Consider the following 17964-nt stretch of genomic DNA (forward strand, 5'->3'; position numbering starts at 1 on the left):
GCATGTAATGAGTCTATCTCATATATTAGTTTCATCTTTTAAGTTGCATTACTGAAATAAATGAACTTTTGAACAATATTCAAATTTTTCGAGTTTCACCTGTATGAGGGATATTCTCTTGTTTTGACCTTACATGTAAGGTGACCTTTCTTCTGCGTGGTGGGTTACTGAGGTAATGGCCTTGTCCTGTAAGGATCCATTTGTCAAGTCTTACAAGGACAAGTGTTTTTTTTTTACCTTAACTAGGGCATTGATCTCCTTTATGTTCTGCTTTAAAACATCCAAAATAAATTTCCTTCCACTGTCTAGATGGGGTATGTACTGTGAGAGTTTACCTCTCAGCTACTGCCTCTTTGAGGCATTTTGATTCCATTTTTGTACCACTTGAGGGTTCCTGCTGAGGGCTTCGCGCTTCTCTCATCACCATTTCTAGGTAGATTAGACAAAGTATCTTTAGAATCTGCAGGCCAGTTCACACCAGAACGCGGTAAAGGAAACCCACATTCTGTGCGTGTTTCTCACACTGCATACAATATAGGGTTAAAGGCCCTTTAGAGAGAAAGGAATAAGCAAGGGATTGTTGCACTTGTAATATGGTAGCAAACTCCGTTATCACATAGTCTCAGTGTTAGTCATTGGTAGTTGCTCATAGGTTTATAACATCTTGGCTTTCCAGTTCTAGGGGCCTTGTATTACATAAAGCTGATGTATAGAGGGTGAGCATACTCACTAAAAGTGCAAAATCTCAAGGGGATTAACACTGTTTGCAGTGATCATGGTGCGTCAGGAGGCAGATGGAAGCTGCTGGGCTGTAGTGCATATAACAAACTCATTTGGGTGGGGGTCTAAAATTTTATTTTAACCACTTCAGCCTCGGAAGGTTTTCCCCCCTTCCTGACCAGGCCATTTGCTGTTCGGCACTGCGCTATTTCAACTGGTAATTGCGTAGTCATGCAGTGCTGCACCCAAGCAAAATGTATGTCCTTTTTTTCATACAAATAAAGCTTTCTATTGGTGGTATTTGATCACCACTGGGTTTTTTTTGTGATATAAACTAAAAAATTTTTTTATATATATATATTAAAAAGAAAACAATATTTTCTACTTTCTGTTATAAAAAATATCCAATAAACTCAAATTTACACCCCCAAATGGCCCCTTTTTGGGAAGTAGACACCACAAGGAGTTTTCTGAGAGGCATGTTGAGTCCATGAAGTATTTTATTTTTTGCCACAAATTTTTTAGAAAATAGCAGAATGTTTTATTTTTTTTTAAACAAAGTTGTCAAATGATATATTGCTCACACATGCCAAGGGTATATGTAGAATAACACCCCAAAACACATTCTGCTACTTCTCCCGAGTACAAGGATACCACATGTGAGAGACTTTTTGGGATCCTAGCCACATACAGGCCTCCAAAATCCAATGAACACCTTCAGGCTTTCAAAGGGCATATTTCCTCATGTCACTTCCTCACTACCTATCACAGTTTTGGAGGTCCTATCATGCCAGGATATTACAACCCCCGACCCCTTTTTGGAAAGTAGAAACCCCAAGGAATTTGATAAGAGGCATGGTAAATATTTAGCAGATTTCAGTTTTTTCCAAAAACCTGTGGCAACAAATGAGATCTTCAAAATTTGGGTGGTGCTTCTACTATCCTGGCATTTCAGGGCCAACATTAGAAAAATATGCCACACACCATCCACTTTTCTAATCACTTGAAGACCAAGTCTTATTTTGTTTTATTTATTTTGCTTTTTCTTATTTTAGACTGTCCCTTTCATTTTTTTTTACTTTGATCACTTTTAGTGTTTTCACAGGGAATGTAAATATCCCCTGTGATAGCAATAGGCAGTGACATGTACAGTGGGGCAAAAAAGTATTTAGTCACCCACCAATTGTGCAAGTTCTCCCACTTAAAAAGTTGAGAGAGGCCTGTAATTGGCATCATAGGTAGACCTCAACTATGAGAGACAAAATGAGAAAAAAAATCCAATCACATTGGCTGATTTGGAAATAATTTATTTGCAAATTATGTTGGAAAATAAGTATTTGGTCACCTACAAACAAGCAAGATTTCTGGCTCTCACAGACCTGTACCTTCTTCTTTAAGAGGCTCCTCTGTCCTGCACTCATTACCTGTATCAATGGCACCTGTTTGAACTTGTTATCAGTATAAAAGACACCTGTCCACAACCTCAAACAGTCACACTCCAAACTCCACTATGGTGAAGACGAAAGAGCTGACGAAGGACACCAGAAAAAAAATTGTAGACCTGCACCAGGCTGGGAAGACTGAATCTGCAATAGGCAAGCAGCTTGGTGTGAACAAATCAACTGTGGGAGCAATAATTAGAAAATGGAAGACATACAATACCACTGATAATCTCCCTCGATCTGGGGCTCTACTCAAGTTCTCACCCCATGGGGTCAAAATGATCACAAGAACGGTGAGCAAAAATCCCAGGACCACACGGGGGGACCTAGTGAATGACCTGCAGAGAGCTGGGACCAACGTAACAAAGGCTACCATCAGTAACACACTACGTGGCTGACTAAATACATTTTTGCCCCACTGTACTCTTTTCTGAGAAATCTGGGGTCTGTTAGATCTCTCCTCTGCCCTTAAAGCATCTGATCACACCAAGTATGGTTGGCTTAAGTACGTCTGTGTGTGGACGAGGTCTAACACTGCTTGAGATGACAATGCTCAGCCCAAAGGAAATTAGTAGATCGCAAGATTTGTGGCAGAATCAACAGCTATGTTCTTTCCCTTGTAAATCAGATATCACAAAAACTCCCTTTTATGGGTATTGTTATGAGCTAGTAGGTTTGTGAACCCTCTGGGGCATCTATACGATTGCTAGAGGTGTGAGCACTTAAAAAGAGCTAAGGTGTAGAGCCTATGGAGCCACCTGGAAGTCCCCAGCATACTCCCTAAGTGGTGATGGGCTTTTCAGGGAAGGCAATAGACAAGTGTGGTCATATACATAGCTAAGTTGGGGGAATCACTCCCTCTGAACTATTATATTTTGACAGTGGGGGGACTAACCAGCCATCAGACTACACTGATCAGTTCTACTGACTATAGCCAACAAGCTGGTTGTACAGAAGTCAAAGAGTAGATTGACTTCTGTACAACCAGCCTGTTCCCATACATGGATTAAAATTAGACAGGTCCGAGCTGAACGGGCCAAATTTCAGTCTATGCATGACTGGCTTAAGTAAGTTCATGTGAAAAAGGTCTAGCACTGATTGAGATACTACTCAGCCCAAAGGAAATTAGTAGCTTACAAAATTTGTGGTGGGATCAACAAGTATTTTCTTGCCCTTATTAATCAGATATAACACAAAACTCCCTTTCATGGGTATTGTTGAGAGCTGGTGGGTTTGTGTACCCTCTGGGGCATCTGCACGATTGTATGCCCTAAAAAGGGCCAAGGCATAGAGTCTATGGAGTGGCCTGGTATTCACCAGCATAAAGTAGAACTTCACTCTCCTAATCAGCATTGACTATTTTTAATCCCTCTGCTGCTAGCATTAGTAAATAGATAGGAAAAGTATGTCATATTTACTTGTTTTAATATTTTTTTTTACATTTACATCAGTTACTTCCTAGTTCCCAGGCCTACGCAAATTATGTCATACATACCATGCGTCTTCAGGAGGGAAGGATTTCTTAGCTAAGCACACCCTCCTGCATGCATGCATTAGCTAAGCAAGTAAATGCTACATGAATCATCTGCCTTTACTCAAGAAGCCCACAGGCAGAAATGCTAGGGGGTGTTTTACAAAGTGATTTCTCAGCAAAATAAAGCATGGAGACATGAATAGGTGAGTGAGTGTGTTTTGAATATTAAAAATGAATTAAATAGCATTTTTGGTCCTCAGATACAGTGTAGTTCCGCTTTAAGTGATGATGGGCTTCCAGGGCAGGCAATAGACAAGAGCAGTCATATACAGGACTAAGGTAGATAACTGAAGAGACAGGAACATGGGAGCACCAGAACTCAGGGACACTGGACTTGAAGACACAGGGGATGCCAGCATCACCAAGTGCAGGGGTTACTGGAGACATTGGGGTAACAGGAGTATACAGAAGTCAACAGGAGTATTGAGATGCTAGGAACACAGGGGTTGAGGGTTACAACAATAAGAAAATAACAGAAAGGCACTGAGATGCAGGGATTGCTGGGGGCAATGGGGTAACAGGAATGCTCAGGGACAAAGGAACTCAAATTTGGGGTCATTCATACACTAGAACAGGGGCCTGCAGCTAGGAACACAACCTGTTGCTCAGGCACCAGATGGCAGTCTGAGCGCAGTTTAAACAGAGAGGTAGCTTGGGAGGCTGGATAGAAAGTGGCAATGTAGCAAGCTATATTATTCAGCAGGTAAGATGCAGTGAAGTTTATAGTTTCCAGTTTTGTGCAGCAAGGAGGTAAGAAATTCAAATGACAAAACAGATTTACATTTTTATGCAACTGCCTCTGACAGAACAGCCTTATATGTAGCTGCTGATCTGTGGAATCACAAGTACCAGATCAGCTGTGAAGTTGATCCATGTATTACACAGACCAAAAGAAAGCAATCAAGGGAAGTTTGTTGTTAGGTTTCCATGCCCTTTAAAGTTAGTCTTTAGGGACATGTTACATGATACACCCCCACAATGGTTTCCTAAGCACCCACCCCGAGAGCCCCCTCCCTGTGACAGCATGCAGAGGTTCTCCCTGCAGCCACTGTCACATTTCAAATTGATGAGATCTGTGAATGAATAATCTTCAAGTCCTGTCAGCCACTGCGCATTTGTAGATTATTGACACTTGCTCCAATTCAATAACTAAAAGCCCATACAGAGGTACAGGCAAAGAACTGGAGTAATTGTCTGCAGGAGCCTGATACTGCACCCATGATCCACTGATTGCGGGTGTAATGATTTGCAGACTCCTGTGGAAAAAATAATGAATGCACATTTTTTTTCTGCAAAAACAAAAGGTGAAATTAACCTTTCACCTATTATAACATTGGTTGAGAGGTCCGTTTTGATATATTTAGGACCTAAGGGTGTTACATTTTGCACTGTGGGTGTAAACTTTTTTACTATATCATCTTTGTTTTTTTGGAATCTTGTACAAAAAAAATCCTCCTGGTGTAGGTTCACGTGTTCTAAAGCCCATGTGATGGAAGTGATTTTGTTTACCCTGCATTTTGGGGATTACTGTGACATTCCTGGTAAGCAAAATTCATTGATGACCCCAGTGCTCCCCCAGGTGTAGCAGTGATAAAACATTCCAAACAGTCACATCTTTGCTTTTAGTAAGTGACACCCCCCGCCCCCCGGACTCCCGGAATTAGAGGGCATTACCTGCATCCGGACTGGCGTCCCTGTGTGTCTTGGTGTGGTCAGTTTGTGTACATACTTCTATTATCCCCTTGTAAGACAGTTAAAGCTGCTACTGTGTTAAAACCGTTAATTGCTTTAGGTCATCAAGGGTCAGAGAAATCAGACGCCTTGGAGAGCCTCAGTGCTGGAGTCAGGTGACAGTGACTAGCACAAACAATGGCTATGAGTAGATGACATCCCTGGATAACCAAAAACATTTGTGCTTTGCCCACAGGTTGACTTGGGCCTCCTTGTTTCTAATTAAGTGACAAAACATAAGGCATTAATACACAAGTTAATTTTGTATGTAAACTCAGTTTGGGGATCCGTCATATCGGCTGAGGGGCTGATTCTTTTTATATGGCTTATGAAATACAGGATACTGTACTGAGGTTGATTTACTGAAACTGGAGAGTGCAAAATCTGGTGCAGCTCTGCATAAAAACCAATTTTTTTTCCATATATATTGTTTTAATCCAAGTTTAATTGAACAAGCTGAAGTTTGAAGCTGATTGGCTAATATGCACAGTTTCACCAGATTTTGCACTCTCCAGTTTTAGTAAATCAACCCTGTGTTCCCTTATCACCTTATGAAATTCTTAGGATGTTTCACAAGACAGAATCACATAAGAAGGGACTGTAGTCAACATCCTGGCACAAAAACATCAACCTGTTTTATTGAGAGGCTGATGCCTGATTGCCCAGGTTATAATTGTTATTGTGAGCCAAGGCACTAGGAAGCATATCCTCTGAGATGACATTGTATGATATGAGATATATAGACGAAGCTGACTGATCAGTTCATCTTTCTATCACTCTGCTCTCTCATCTTATCCCTATGCTCCTGACATGGCTCTTACAGCCAGTCCTTCTTGTGCTGTATTTCCTATTCCTAGTCTGAGTTCTACTGTACAGGGGCTGCAAGAGGCTGATTCCAAGTCAAATTCAGATACTTTCACACTGATCCATACCAGAAAAGCATATGCGTTTTTGCTGTGTATTTACCACAATTGTGTTGCATTTTTTTTACAGAACATGTGACTCAAAAACCACACTAAAAAACGTAACACAGGTGCGTTTTTGGTTTGTTATTTTTTACTGCACCAGACCTGCACCAAAAATGCAAGCATGATTTTAAAAACCGCAACAGACCCACAACCGATCAGTGTGAAGAGTTCCATAGAATTACATGGTCACATGTTTTTCTTCAGCTTTTTTTTTTTTTCTAATTCAAAAGCAGAAGAAAAATGGACCAGTGTGACAGCAGCCTTACACTGCTTGCACCTTACAAAAAAATAAATAATCAATTGCATGAGTTATCAAAGTGGAACTAAACTTTCTCAACATTAAAGCAGAGTTCCAGTGAAAATAAAAAAAAGTCAGCAGCTACAAAACTGTAGCTGCTGACTTTTAAAAATGGACAGTTACCTGTCCCTCGATCCTGCGTTGTTTCACCAGCCGCCCTGTGTTCCCAGCACCACCATCTTCAGTGTCGGCACCCGGCTGTGACAGCTTGCAGCTTCACAGAGGAGTGCTCACTGTGCATGTGCGAGTAGCACTGCGCCTTTTGAATGGTCCCATAGTCTTCTGGGACCATCACGGCCCAGACGACTACGAGAGGGGGAGGGCAGCTTCTGCTTCCGATCGTTTAGGTAAGGGGTCCTCAAACTTTTAAACAGGGGGCCAGTTCACTGTCCCTCAGACCATTGGAGGGCCAGACTATAGTTTTAAAAAAACTACGAGAGGGGGAGGGCAGCTTCTGCTTCCGATCGTTTAGGTAAGGAATCCTCAAACTTTTAAACAGGGGGCCAGTTCACTGTCCCTCAGACCATTAAAGGGCCAGACTATAGTTTTAAAAAAAAAAAACTATGAACAAATGCGGACACAGTAGAGGAGATGACCAGAGACTGCGAACACAGTACAGGAGATAACCAGAGACTGCGGACATACAACGGCGGCGGGAATACTGCGCTGGCCGCTCCATAAGACACACAGACATTTCCCCCCAAGTGTGTCTTATGGAGCGAAATAGGGCCCCATCATTGGTGTCAGTGGGAGGAATAGTGCCCCATCATTGGTGTCAGTGGGAGGAATAGCGCCCCATCATTGGTGTCAGTGGGAGGAATAGTGCCCCATCATTGGTGTCAGTGGGAAGAAACGTGCCCCATCATTGGTGTCAGTGGGAAGAATCGTGCCCCATCATTGGTGTCAGTGGGAGGAATAGTGCCCCTTCATTGGTGTCAGTGGGAGGAATAGTGCCCCATCATTAGTGTCAGTGGGGGGAGGAATAGTGCCCCATTGTTGGTGTCAGTGGGGGGAGGAGTAGTGCCCCATCGTTGGTGTCAGTGTGGGGGGGGGGGAATAGTGCCCCGTCATTGGTGTCAGTGGGGGAAGGGGATAGTGTCCCAACATTGGTGTCAGTGGGAGGAATAGTGTCCCATCATTGGTGTCAGTGGGAGGAATAGTTTCCCATCATTGGTGTCAGTGGGAAAAATAGTGCCCCATCTTTGGTGTCAGTGGGAGGAATAGTACGTCATTGGTGTCTGTGGGGGGAATAGTGCCCGTCATTGGTGTCAGTGGAGGGGATAGTGTCCCAACATTGGTGTCAGTGGGAGGAATAGTACCCCATCATTGGTGTCAGTGGGGGGTGGAATAGTGTTCCATCGTTGGTGTCAGTGGGGGGGGAAATAGTGCCCCATCGTTGGTGTCATTGGGAGAGGGGGGAATAGTGCACCATCGTTGGTGTCAGTGGGGGGAGGAATAGTACTCCATCATTGGTGTCAGTGGGAGGAATAATGCCCCATCATTAGTCTCAGTGACACCAATCATGGGGCACTATTCCTCCCACTGACACCAATGACACTTAACTTGCTGACCCCTGTTCCAGCATGGTGCTGCTGTAGCCAGCATACCTGGTTGCAGCAGCACCATCTGCACGGCACACTTGTCAGCTGTCCTTCTTCACTCCGGCCTCTCCCTCACTCGATGTTCGTAGGGCCGCTCGGCTCCGCCTCCTCGCAGGTGATTGGCCGCCTGTGTGCCTTTCCTGAGCTACAGTTCTGGCGCCCAATCACCGGTGAGGAGGCGGAGCTGAGCGGCAGCGCGAACATCAGGTGAGGGAGTGGCTGGAGTGAATGAAGGAGCAGCGCTTCCTGGACTGGATCGTCGTGGGACTGGAACACAGAGCCAGATAAGATACAGCAGCCCCCTGCCCGCCCCTGTACTTAGTGTCCCTTCCTCGCGGCAAATACGCCCCTGCCGGCGGGCCGTAGTTTGAGGACCCCTGGTTTAGGTGGTCACAGTGGAAGTGGGAATGGGTACCTGTCAATTTCGGATACCTGCTCCCCAAAGGGGCCAATCCTTAACATGGATTGGGGGACCAGTCCTTAAAGCCAAACTTCCTCTTTTGGGTGGAGCTCCACTTTAACTATTTTAATGCTTATGAGTCTAGCATTAGAAAATAGATAAAAAGGTATGTTATATTTACTTTTTTTTTTTTTTCTTCTACATTTCTTCAGTTGCTTCCTAGCCAGCTGTTGATAAACATGTCTGTAAGTTGATAACTGAATCCAGGACACAGACTCTATTCTTTTGATTTTCTACTTATACACTGCTCAAAAAAATTAAAGGAACACTTTGAAAACATATCTGATCTCAATGGGGAAAAATATCATGCTTGGATATCTATACTGATGTGGATTGGGTAATGTGTTCGGAACATAAGCATGCCCCATCAATTGATGGAATCAACCTACAGAGGACTGAATTCAAAGACACCCCAAAAATCAAAGTGAAAAAATGATGCAGCAGGCTTGTCCATTTTGCTGCAATTTAAGTCCCCTTGTAAGAACACAATAGCACAGTGGGAAAGATCACTCTACTAACATTGCTTGTGTTAGTACAGTGATCTCTAATTTTTTTTTTCCGTTCAGCGCACTGGTTAAGTGAAAAAAAAAAACTTGTAGTGTGTACCAGGCATAAGTTTGCCATAGTTTCATTGTGTGAGAGTAAAACCCCCATAATGTCTCGCCTTTCCCGGGAGGCAATGGTTAGGATATTAATACAACATCCGCCAGGCCTGGTCATACTTGAATCGGTCTGTTATCTTCGTGGTTTCTCCCTGGCTCGGACTTATGTTCTTTGGTTGACACCCAAACCTCAATAACTGATAAAACGCACACTGGGAGGCACAGTGATGACCGCAACCAGCTAATTCCTCTATCGAATCATTGCTCCTGGGTTTAAAAGGGGACCTGTCTGGAGACAGATTGGAAGGCAGTGTTTCATAATATCTCAGTGTGCTAGCGCTCTTAATTATTGAAACAAGCAGAATGTTGATTTTAAAACAGTAGCTGTAATTACTCAGTTTAACCAATTATCCCCCTTCATGTTCTTTGCTTGTAACCACAGATGAGCTTAGACTCACCACACATGTAACAATCAGACTGTACAATATCTGTTAGATCTCATAACAATGATGTAGTGCAAGGGCCTGCTCTTGTTCCCTATGAGATGTTCTGTTGGAGTGCGCTGAAAAAAGTACTGAATATAGTACTTTTTTTTTTTTTAGTGCAGCCTGGTGCAACGCAGTCAAATGCATTGTACCGAGCTGCGACCAATAGATCTGAATGAAATGTCACATGTGATAATTTAATACAGATCTAACATAAAAAACAAATCAGTGCAATGCACTGGCATCAGCTCATCAGCAAAGATTCCTCACATCACATAAGAACATCTGTGCATTCATTGCGACTGCTGGTGTGAACAAGCCCTAAACCTTTCCCCACTTTATCTAAAACTGGAGGCAAACTTTAACCTAATGATTGTATGTTGTTAAGTTAGAACTTGGCAGTGGGGTGTAGTAGGTGCTCTTGAATGGTCCATATACCAAGCTGCACTCTCTAGGATCAATGCAGTGGAGTCCAGTGTCTGCCTTGTCAGCGTGGCTTTCCGACAGCTAGTGCTGAGTTCAGGCTTACCTGCACAAAAAAGGCACCGAGTCAGTGTGTTAATGCAATTGTCCAGGCTGTGAATGCTCTGATGGCCATTGTCTGTGTGAATGGGCTCGGCTTCCCTGGATGATTCCAAGACCCATCAGCAAAGCTTTTGTGTTCATGAGAACCAGGTGACAGATGAACCACTGCAGTTTTCGAGCTCTCTGCTATGAGATCCCCCAACCCTTTCATTGCTCTCTGCTTGCTTCATAGCTATTAGTTCATATTCTGTTCTTGTGTTGTATTATAAAGAAAAAAATGCCTAATGAGCCTTTTATCCTTAACGTTCATATACACATTCATTTACTGTTGTCAGCATTTAAAGGGTCCTTTACCAAACTTTGCTGTACAACATCCTGGTATTGCAGTATAAATAAATTGTACCCTCTGTAAGGTTTATTGCAAACAGGCAATGCCATGCATGCAATTATATGCATCTACGGGACATACATTTACATACAGGCGTACCTCGGTTTACGAACACCTCGGTTAACGTAATTTTCAGTTTACGAATGAAAATCCATTGAAAATAATGCCTCGATTTACAAATTTTTTTCGCAATACGAACGGATTAATTGGTTTTTAATGCATTTACAAATTTTTTTTTAATCATGTCCTTGTATAGTACTATGTCTTTAAAGTGCACTTTATAAAGAGTTTTGAACAGAGGACTTTTTTTTACTTTTTTCTGACCTCCAGAACGGATTAATTGGTATTCAGTGCATTTACAAAATTTTTTTTAATCATGTCCCTGTACAGTATATATGCCTTTCAAGTGCATTTTATAAAGAGTTGTGAACAGATAAAAGACTTTTTTTTTTAAATTTTTTACTGACCTCCGGAACGGATTCATTGGTTTTCAATGCATTCCTATGGGAAACCGCATTTCAGTTTACAAATTTTTCGCAATATGAAAAGTCCTGCAGAATGCATTAAATTCGTAAAACCAAGGTACGCCTGTACGTGTAATGATTTTAAATGGTATAATGCACACTGTGCGTTTACTTGAGTTCAGGTGCATTCAGTTTAGTTGTGTTTAAAGAAAATAGAAATATATGCATCCAGGGGCAGATTGGATACTATGAACACATGAAAATGCATGTGTTCAAAGGCAAAAGTATAATGAAAAGCAAGAACAATTTCTCCTGCATTTAAATACAACAAAGAAGGCCTGTGTGAATGATGTCTAAGGGGCCTTCTTCTCTTGGTTTCTCGTACTCTCTCTCTGTATATACACTGCTCAAACAAATTAAAGGAACATTTGAAAATGCATCAGATCTCTATGGGGAAAAATATCATGCTGGATATCTATACTGATATGGACAGGGTAATATGTTAGGAATGTAAGGATGCCCCATCGTTTAATGGAATTGAAAATTATCAACCTGCAGAGGACTGAATTCAAAGACACACCGAAAATCAAAGTGAAAAACTTATGCAGCAGCATGTTTAGTCCATTTTGCTGAAATTTAGTTGCAGCAACTCAAAATGGTACTCAGTAGTTTGTATGGCCCCCATGTGCTTGTATGCATGCCTGACAACATCGGGGCATGCTTGTAATGAGACAATGGATGGTATCTTGGGGTATTTCCTCTCAAATCTGGACCAGGGCATCACTGAGCTCCTGAACAGTCTGAGGTGCAACCTGGTGGCATCAGATGGACCAAAACGTGATATCCCAGAGGTGTTCTATTGGATTTAGGTCAGGCAAGCTTGTGGGCCATTCAGTGGTATCAATTCCTTCATCCTCCAGGAACTGCCTGCATATTCTCACCACATGAGGCCAGGCATTGTTGTGCACCAGGAAGAACCCAGGACCCACTTCACCAGCATAGGGTCTGACCATGGGTCCAAGGATTTCATCCCGATACCTAATGGCAGTCAGGGTGCCATTGTCTAGCCTGTAGAGGTCTGTGCGTTGCTCCATAGATATGCTTTCCCATGCCATCACTGACCCACCACCAAAATGGTCGTGCTGAACGATGTTACAAGCAGCATAACGTTCTCCGTGGCTTCTCCAGACCCTTTCACGTTTGACACATGTGCTCAGGGTGAACCTGCTCTCATCTGTGAAAAGCACAAGGCGCCAGTGGTGGACCTGCCAATTCTGGTGTTCAGTGGCAAATGCCAATCAAGCTCTATGGTGCCAGGCAGTGAGCACAGGGCCCACTAGAGGACGTTGGGCCTTCAGGCCACCCTCATGAAGTCTGTTTCTAATTCTTTGGTCAGAGACATTCACACCAGTGGCTTGATGGAGGTCATTTTGTCCTGCTGATAGGTTAAGGACCTTCTACAGCTCTGTCCAGCTCTCTAGAGTAACTGCCTGTCTCCTGGAATCTCCTCCATGCTCTTGAGACTGTGCTGGAAGACAAAGCAAACCTTCTGGCAATGGCATGTATTGATGTGCCATCCTGGAGAAGTTGAACTGCCTGTGCAACCTCTGTAGTGTCCAGGTATTGCCTCATGCTACCAGTAGTGACACTGACCCTAACCAAATGCAAAACTAGTGAAAAACAGTCAGAAAAGATGAGTACGGAAAAAAATGTCAGTGGCCTCCACTTTTAAAACCATTCCTGTTTTGGGGGTCGTCTCATTGTTGCCCATTTAGTGCACCTGTTGTTAATTTCATTAACACCAAAGCAGCTGAAACTGATTAACAACCCTCTCTGCTACTTAACTGACCAGATTAATATCCCAGGAGTTTAATTGACTTGATGCTATACTCTGATTAAAAAGTGTTCCTTTAATTTGAGCAGTGAACGTCTGTCTGTCTGTCTCTCTTTCTCTCTCTCTCCCCTTCCACTCTCTCTTTTCCTGCCTCTTTCCTTCTGTTATTTTCTTTTGTCTTCTTACTCTCTTTATGTTCTCTGGCTCTATCTTCCTTCCTTCCTTCTCTCTCTCTCTCTCTCTCTCTCCTGCCCTCCCTCTCCCCGATCATTTTTCTCTTGCACTCTCCCTGCCCTCCCTTCCTTTTTCTTTCCTTCTCTACTCCACATTCTTTCTCTCCCTCACTTCCCCCTCCTTCCCTCTCTTTCTCATCTCTCTTTCTTGCTTTGCCTCTACCTCTTATTAGGGCTCGTTCACACTATGGTGCAGAGATATTACTTTTTCTGCACGTGTTCTGCAAGGGCACAACAAATTCAATTGTTCTCTGTTCACACTACAACACTAGTATCACGTGCATATTTCTGCGCAGGAATCTGTATAAAACTCATTGAAGTGATGTCTCTGCAAGTGAAATCTCAGCTTCTGTTTCCATCAGTTTTTCTGCATGTACAGTATGGTGTGAACAAGGCTTAGACCCCTATCTTTTTTAAGCATCACTTGTGTCAGCTGGGTTGTTACAGGTATACATTATCCATCATAGCCCACCTTATGTTTTCTTATGGCGAAAAAGAATCAAAGTTTTCACTACACTTTTGTTTCTTTCATCTGTCATTTGATCTGTATGTACATCATTTAGATCCCAATGGCACTCAGATTGTTCAAGGACAGAATGTTATTTTGCTATCTTTATTCTTGATGAACCATCTGCCCAACTGTGGCCACCCATAGACTCAAAGAGAAACTAGCATGCAAGTGGCTTTGCACTGGGTGGTAAGACTTTAAAGAGTCTTTTTTTATTATTATTATTTCCTCTCTCTTCCTTGCTTGCTCCCTCACTTTTTATCTTTTTTCATCATGTTACAGATATAATTCTCAGTTGTGCTATTCCTGCCTCGTTAGGAAATGAGTATTTATGGCCTCTCGTTACGTTGGCTAAATTAGAGGCCTGCATATCCTCCCCAGCACGTGTTGAGTGGTTAGAGGACACGGGACCTGATCTTTTTCCAGAGGCTTGGTTAGTAGTGTCCGTGTCAGCTAAATTTTACTTGCATTGGACCAAAGTCACGGCCTGTGTCCGTTATCCAAACCACACGATGAGGCCTTTCCATCAGCCGACTTTGTGCTGCAAACCCGTTAATACTACCTTCTTTAAATCCCCCCTCCCCCACAACTGCAATTACATCAACATTTTTACAATTATATTTGGCAGCCTATTTTCCATTTTGGTCATCCTTTGTTTTTTTTTTTTCTTTTTTCAGTGGATATCACTAAAATTCTATTTGCATACAGATTTGGTTAAAGGGACCTTAACGTGATTGTAAAGGTATATATTACAAATATGTCATATTTACCTGCTCTGTGCAATGATTTTGCACAGAGTAGCCTCAGTCCTTCTCTTATGGGTCTCCACACTGGCACTGATGGCTCCACCCCCCTTCTGAGTTCACTCATAGCCAGACGCTTGTTATGGGGGCGCTCATGTGGGGTCGATCACAAGCCAGGCTCTGTGTGTCCATGGACACCCACAGTGCAGCTTGGTCCCCCATGCAGCCACTCACTGACATGGGAGCCAAAGCTGTAAGATCACATGACCAGAGCAGATTAAAGCATTCACTGAAAAAAATACAAGGCATTCTATGAATGGTGGGAGCGCCCCCTGTGGTCAGTGTGCAGTGGTGCAGCCACTCTCAAAGTGCTCCAGCAGAACCTGGAAGTTTGCAGCTATCACTGATGTAGTGGTAGTTACTACAATGATTTTCAGCTTCCTTGGCAGCTCATCAGGTATGACATATGCATACTTACATTGTGTCAGGCTGGACCAATGTAAGTTTGCAATGTAGATTATTACTGAAGTTCAGCTTTAACAAGTGATAGGGCTTTATTACATGGTATATTTTCATTTTTGACCATAGTTCTACTCTAAAGTGAACCTGTCCTGAGGGAACACCAAAGTAAGACCGTGTATGCAGCTTAATAGTGCCTCTCTGAAACTGGATTCATGGGAAAAAAAGAGAGAGTGGCTAACACGGTGCTGAGGCCACTCCATACACCCAACACACCGGACTCCTGGGGCTGCTTTTAAGCAGCGTCCACTCCCCCTTACTAAAGTAAGACCGTTTCAGCACCTTTCACAGTGGTGCGCTTTTGCTGCGCTTCTTCTTCTGAAAACTATTCCCCATTAAATCCTATGTAACTCTTCACACTGCAGGTGCGTTGCATGCTGCATCTTTGGTGCATTTTTCCAAAGTGCACCAGAAATTCACCAAAAAGGCACCTTCCATTGTAGCACATTCTTGTGAAAGAGCTCTTAAGCTGCACAAAAGTGCATCATTGTGTAACCACCATCTTTGTACAAATTATTAACAGCAATTTATCACTCAAGTCCATGGACTGCTGCTTTAAACCATACTCCCTTCCAGCCTTTGATAGTGAAATTATAGCCAGGCCCACTTGAAGTTGGAAGCAGATCTTCACCCATTTCAGGAACTTTGCTTCTTTGCATCCCGCCCATCCATTTTGTTTGTTTATCTTTTCTTTTTGCTTTCTAAATTTTTAAAGATGGTTTTAGAGAGTTTTTTTTTAACTCTAAGTTGCTGACGATTCCCCCCCCCCCCCCCCCGCCCGTTCGCCTAGGCGAGTGATGTCAGTGCACCCAGCGCCAGGAGCCCTGCACATCACCCCAATCATTAATGGAAGAGTGGGGTGGGGCTGGGCTAGCGGCACATCATCGGTAGGCTGCGCCAGAACCTGGAAGAGCCTGGGCAGCCTACCGATGATGACAGATGAACATGGCAGCGGCTGCTGAGAAGAGGATCTCAGCAGAGCAACACTGGATCCTGTGTGTGGGTGAGTATCTCAGTTGAACTTATCTCAGCAAAAGAAAAGGAGAGGAGCAAAAATAATAATAGGGGGAGGATGAAACTCCTCTTTAATGTATATGTAAACTCAAACCTTCAAATAAGCTTTAACATGTTAATTTAATTATTAGTCTTAGGTTTAGATTTGCAGTTTCATTAGAAAAAATCCTTGGTGATCCCGCCATGAGGCACATCCTGTTGCCGGGTGACAACGCTCTGCACCTGTCTCCCATTTGGGGACTACAAGTGCCTGAGCTAATGCATGTTACATAGATATGGCCCACAGTGGTCACCATCCGGAACCACCTCCTCCAAAGAAATGCCTTGCAGCCATTGCTGGAATATACTGTATGTAGAAAAAGTGGCTGCAGGAGATCAGCAAACACTGAGATGTAGTAGAGGATAAAGAAACAGAATTTTATTAAAAACATGTCAATTGTTTATTATACTCAGTGCAGAGAGTAAACAAAATATTATCCAATGAGGTTTTACATCTGCTTTCATATACATCGTACTATATCTTCATCTTCTCTGTATTTTTCTTTCTTCTAGGCAAAATAAAGATCAGAATAAAAAGGTGGCAACATTAAAGCACAAGGAGCAAGTGGAAAAGAAGAAAAACGCTCAGCTTTTGGAGGAGGCACGGAGGAGAGAGGACAATCTCACCGACAGCTCACAGCAGCTTCAGGTAGCATCCACATTATTCTGTGACAGTCTTGACTGTTGGTGCGGATGAATTACTTCTGTATAGGTATATGTGTGAGTTAAGAGGCGATTGTAATATTCTGAATTTTATTCAGATTTTCAGTTGTTTGATAATTAATTTGTGTGTGGTGATGTTTGCAGTCATCTTCAATGAAATTAGGGTCACATGACATGGAAAGTTTCTTGTTACTTTTGATCCCATCCTGATGTAATAGTGTGCTTGTATCATGATTGTAATAGATTTTTCTTTGATAGCGTCAGGGGTGGTGGATTTATTTTTCCTGACTTTAATTTTTTTTTTCAAATGAAAATAGGGCAGACAGATTGGTACTGTAAATGCTAAATTTGATCAAATGTTTGTAATTTTGAACTTATGGCCAGCAGTATTTAAAAGTATAGACTTAGAATGCGTTGCTGCAATAAATATAGAGATTTATATGCTGGACACTTCAGCCAGCCAATGTTGGGTTTGGGGTCAGTTCACAAAAAATCCCAGTTTTAGACTCTGCTGTTCTTTGAGGTTTTGGGTGGAATTAATGGTTCAATATTATAAGACCTCGGAAAATAAGATCAGCATGTTCCTGTATACTGCAAAGGACATCTGCTCTTCTGGCCTGACACACACCCTACTCTCTGCGCTGCCAGAAAGGCAAGGGAGGAACGTGGCATCGCCCAACCCGTGGCCTTATGACGCCATTCTGTGTCTGATATGTGTATAGGTCCAGTTAAATAATGCTGTTGTTGCTTCTGAAATTTGCCCCTTCCCCCATTTAAAGGGACACTCTACCTAAAAAGTTTATTTCAGGGTTTGACGGATGATGGAGAGTTGCTCTATACAACAGTCTTTTTTAACGCTTAGGGATAGCTATTTGTGTTGAGTTCCTGGTTCTGCACACCCACTGCCCCTATTATGATGTGTTCCCGCTATCCCTGCTGAATTTTTATTTATTCTTTGCTTATGGAGAATGCCACAGAAGGGATGGGAACACTCCAAAGGTTAGTAGGAATACCCAAATGGTCAAAGTTGCTAAGAACAGAAATAACCACTATGGCTGTGAGATTGATGTACTTCCAAAAATGTATTAGAATCTAAAATGTGATTTATGCCACCGCACTCCTTCCATAGCTGAAGTAATACTATTAGGTAGTGTGACTTTTTGACATTTATCCAATGTAAAGCTGGTATTTTT

At 42.6% G+C, this 17964-nt stretch overlaps 1 protein-coding gene across 15 annotated transcripts in view; it reads left to right on the plus strand.

The window, feature by feature from the left end:
- ERC1 (ELKS/RAB6-interacting/CAST family member 1) overlaps positions 1-17964 on the plus strand; it is a 352762-nt gene that overhangs the window by 208793 nt on the left and 126005 nt on the right. For all 15 annotated transcript variants that reach the window (XM_089671795.1, XM_089671801.1, XM_089671796.1 and 12 more), the window contains one exon: positions 16622-16757. In XM_089671795.1, coding sequence (XP_089527921.1) covers positions 16622-16757 — 136 coding nt within the window. The remainder of the gene's footprint in view (positions 1-16621; positions 16758-17964) is intronic.

Source organism: Staurois parvus, unplaced genomic scaffold, assembly GCF_062004578.1.
Source record: "Staurois parvus isolate SC_StPar_1 unplaced genomic scaffold, SC_StPar_1.0 ptg000114l, whole genome shotgun sequence".
NCBI lineage: Eukaryota > Metazoa > Chordata > Amphibia > Anura > Ranidae > Staurois > Staurois parvus.